This window comes from Helianthus annuus, chromosome 11 (assembly GCF_002127325.2).
Source record: "Helianthus annuus cultivar XRQ/B chromosome 11, HanXRQr2.0-SUNRISE, whole genome shotgun sequence".
Lineage (NCBI taxonomy): Eukaryota > Viridiplantae > Streptophyta > Magnoliopsida > Asterales > Asteraceae > Helianthus > Helianthus annuus.
In genome coordinates, this window is record NC_035443.2 from 30,149 (window position 1) to 34,282 (window position 4,134).

General features: G+C 39.3%; 1 protein-coding gene across 1 annotated transcript; it reads left to right on the forward strand.

Annotated features, from left to right (window-relative positions):
* Positions 1-554: 554 nt before the first annotated feature.
* LOC110889045 (probable receptor-like protein kinase At1g33260) lies at positions 555-1,819 on the forward strand. The gene has a single exon (XM_022136534.2). It carries the CDS (start codon positions 685-687, stop codon positions 1,648-1,650), a length of 966 nt encoding a protein of 321 aa, XP_021992226.1. The 5' UTR covers positions 555-684; the 3' UTR covers positions 1,651-1,819.
* The last annotated feature ends 2,315 nt before the right edge of the window (positions 1,820-4,134 follow it).

The following is a 4,134-nucleotide window of genomic DNA, read 5'->3' on the forward strand; positions in this document are numbered from 1 at the left end:
ATTCGAATTATAAAAAAGTATTTTCTTTATATAACCTGTGTAACATACATGAAATTAAACTAGTATAATACATATGGGTGTAATAGCTATATTGGCATAACTATTATAATTAAATTGCCTTTATACTAGTAACCAAAATTTGCCTCCAATTTATTTTTAATATATCTTTAATTGATTTATTTTTAATTATTAATCTATTTATTACGTCATCTCTTTCTTAAATCTTGAATATGTACAATCAATAAACCAGTAGAGCACTCGGTTGGCTAATTGACCTAGTTTTTGAAGCATTGGTAATAAGATGGGCTTAAACTTATTTGATTAAATTTAAGTGATTCATGTTTAGTTAAGCTATCAAAAATAAAACAAAGTTATCTAATGATGGATACAAAAATCACACCGACTCTAGAGAATTGATACTATTGTCTGTGGGTGGTCAAAGCCATTTCATCTAGTATTTAACACATTTTAAATAAACATTTGTAGCTTCCTTGAGGCTTCCTCACACTAGCATGGCGGGTGGGACCGCACTCAACAAACTCCTTCTACTTGTACTTCCTCCTACATGCTTTCTTTCACTCCTCCCCTCCCTTAAATATTGCTTCTTCTTCACTCTTCCTTTAAGCAACCTCCCATCATATCATATCATTCATATCCACAATCACCCCCCATCTGCTCGCTCTAATGAAGTCTTTTTTCTGCTTTACATTCTCTGACAAAGTAGCCGATTGCGCCAGCGATGGCTGCTGCAGCGCCTCTGATGTCTCCACTTCGGTTAACAAGTTTTCATGGGAGGAGATTAACAAACGCACCAGAAACTTCTCCAAACAGATTGGTTCTGGTGGCTTTAGTACAGTCTACCTAGCTCGCCTACCGGATTACGGCTTTGCGGCCGTTAAAATCCAGTCGGTTTGCACCGACCGCCTAGCCCGAATTCATGATCAAGAGCTTCAAATCTTGACCCGGCTAAGCCACCCGAATATTGTTAAGTTTGTTGGACACTGTGACGATAAAGAAGACGAGCGTGCCCTTGTGTTTGAGTATGCATCTAATGGTAATTTATACGACAAGCTTCATACGCTGACGTGGAAAACAAGAACGTTGATTGCGTTTCAGCTTGCTTCAACGTTGGAGTATCTTCATGGGATGCAGATCATTCACGGGGATATCAAGTCTGCGAATATACTTCTAGACCAGCACCTAAATTGCAAACTTTGCGACTTTGGGTCCGCTAAACTAGGGTTTACCTCCATGGTTTTACCTCCGTCTTCAACAAAGATGAATAGAATGATTATGGGATCGCAAGGTTACGTGGATCCGCATTATTTAAAGACCGGATTGGTTTCAAAGAAGAATGATATTTATAGCTACGGAGTTGTCCTTCTTGAGCTTATCACGGGGAGAGAAGCGTTTAGTATGGAGAGAGGGGAGAAGTTGACGGACGTTATAGGTCCAGTGGTGAGTGGGGTTGTTGGGGTGGAGGAGGTGGTGGATCCACGGTTGAGACAAGGTGGTGGGTTCGATTTGGAGGAGGTGAAGGCCATGGTATTGGTGGCTGGGAAGTGTATTGGTTGTTCGCCAATGGTTAGGCCTTGCGCATCTGAAATTGTAGCATCCCTACGGGACAAATTTCAATCAATTACTCATTAGTAAAGTAAATTGCTTTCTATGATCGATTGTATTAAGCTAGGATAAATTCTCATTTTTATTTTTTGTTTGAAAGTGTGTTGGGCTCGGAAAATTTGGTAGCCAGCCGACTGATATTTCATTATTTTTTACTCCCTTCTTCAAAGAAATGCAAAATCTTTATTTATTTGTTTGTTTTAACTTTGCAACTATTAGGGGACTAGGGGTGGTTCACTAGTAATAGAATCTATCACTCCCATTATCCAATCAAGTCATGCCATGTGCACAACCAATATTCTATCACTAGTGATAGAAATGTAGGGGGGGTGGTATCACTAGTGATGGGATTCCAATGTACAAGTATTAATACCCAATGTACAAGTTAATACACATTCATTGATCAAGTTCAACGCGTTATACGTTTAACGCGTTTTCAAAATAACGCGTGATGTGTAGGGGAGGCGGCGGTGTATAACTCCGTTATAAAGTTCATCACGTGAATTAACTGACCCACCCCGGGTCCTCTTATATTCATACTTCATCACTTGTTATTTATTAATTGTCAATGAAACAGTGTAAACACGTTTAATTAAAAGTTTTTTAAAATATATTTTGAACAAGATACACTTTCCATTTTTTTGGTGACCCTACGTTTATATTTTGTATTTTTTGTTTTTATTTAGACGTTACTTCTTTAATTAGATAAAATATATATATAATAACACTAATAACTTCAAAATAAACGTGATCTATCTAACAAACATCGTGAAGCCCATGTTTCTTAAATAATTTCACATGAAGACAAATATATGTGCCGACAAAATGAAAAGAAATCTGACGACGCAAGTATGCGCCATAATATATCATCTCACTATTTATAACAATTAGTATTAGGAAGTCGTGTTGGGGGGGGGGGGGGCGGCGGGGGGAGAAGCAAAATCATGCAAAAAACTAAAGCACATCTTAATACAAGTCAACAGTGAATCATGATGTCAAAGTTACAAACTTAGTATTTGGAGATAAAAGAATTGTTAATTCCCGAAAACACACAGGGAAGACCGACGGCGAATAGGTCTTTCCGATTGAAGACCGATGGCGAAAAGGGTTTCCGATTGAAGATCGACGGCGAATAGGGTTTCCGATTGAAGACAGGCGGCGAATAGGGTTTCCAATTTTCCAGGAATGACGGCAAGATTTCGGTTCAAGGAAGACGAATGGTATGATGTTCCGTTCAAGAAGAATGTAAGGAAGGGACAGGGTTCGGAGGATAATGTCGGGAGAACAAAATTTTTCGTCTCGAATCTACCTGGAAATTGCGCTTCAGCGGATCTGGTTCATGTATTGAAGGAATGGGGAGATTGAATCGACTTATATTGCAAGAAAGCTGGACAGATTGGGAAAGCGTTTCGGTTTCGTTTCTTTTCGGAATGTAGTTGATCCAAAACGGCTAAAAGGGGAGATGTGTGATTTTTGGATGGGCTCTTACAAACTTTTCATTGTCATTGCAAGATTTGTAGATGGAGAGAAAGTGAATGCTGAAAAACAAGAACCGAAGAAAAAGTATGTGGAAAAGCAGCCGGTTGTAGGTAATCCGGTGGGAGTTAAGCTGGTGGGAGATAAAAAGGTTGGTAACGTATCGTTATGTGATGTGATGTGGTTAGTAATAAAAAACATGTTTCAGAAGTTTTGTCGATTAAGATTGATAGTAATGTATCGGGTTTTGTGCATTGGTATGGTCATGCTTTGGTGGGTAGGGTGAAAGATTTTAAAATTTTGACATCGCTCAGAGGGTTGATGAAGGAGTTCGGATATCAACGTGTCGTCATTAAGTATCTTGGGGGCTTTCGGGTTCTGTTGGTGTTTGATGATGTTGTACTTCTCAATTATTTTAAAGATACGGAGGAGGCTTGGAAAGAATGGTTCGTTCATTTGGTATTATGGGAAGGTCAATCGTTTGAGTATGAACGTGTAGCGTGGTTAAAGATTCATGGGGTGCCGGTACATTTGTCAATAAACTCGGTGTTTAATGTCATTGGATCGAAATTTGGTAAAGTCATCCAAGAGGCCCAGATTGATGATGAGGTAGGGGATCTTTCATATGCATGTATTGGAGTTCTTTGCGATAATTCATCTAGGTGGAATGCAAGGTTGGATCTAAGTTGATTTGATTTTGTTTATAAAGTATGGGTTGAGGAAGAGACGGGTGAATGGATACCGGATTGCCTTACAATGTTTGATGACGAGTCTTCTAGTTCGGAAGATGGTCAACCGGAAATGGAGTGTGACCGAAATGAAGATGCTGGTGGGTTGTTGAAGAGGAGTAGTGAAGATGAAAGCAATAAAGATGATAATGTTGGTTTGGAAGCCGAGATTGGAGAAGGAAGTGGCCACGACCAGGTGATTGAGGAGAACATTATTGTTGGTCAGAATGGTAGTAATGGATCAACCTTTGGGATTAATTCTGGAGAGCCTTCATGTGATGAAGGGAGGATTGCTAGGAGGAAAACA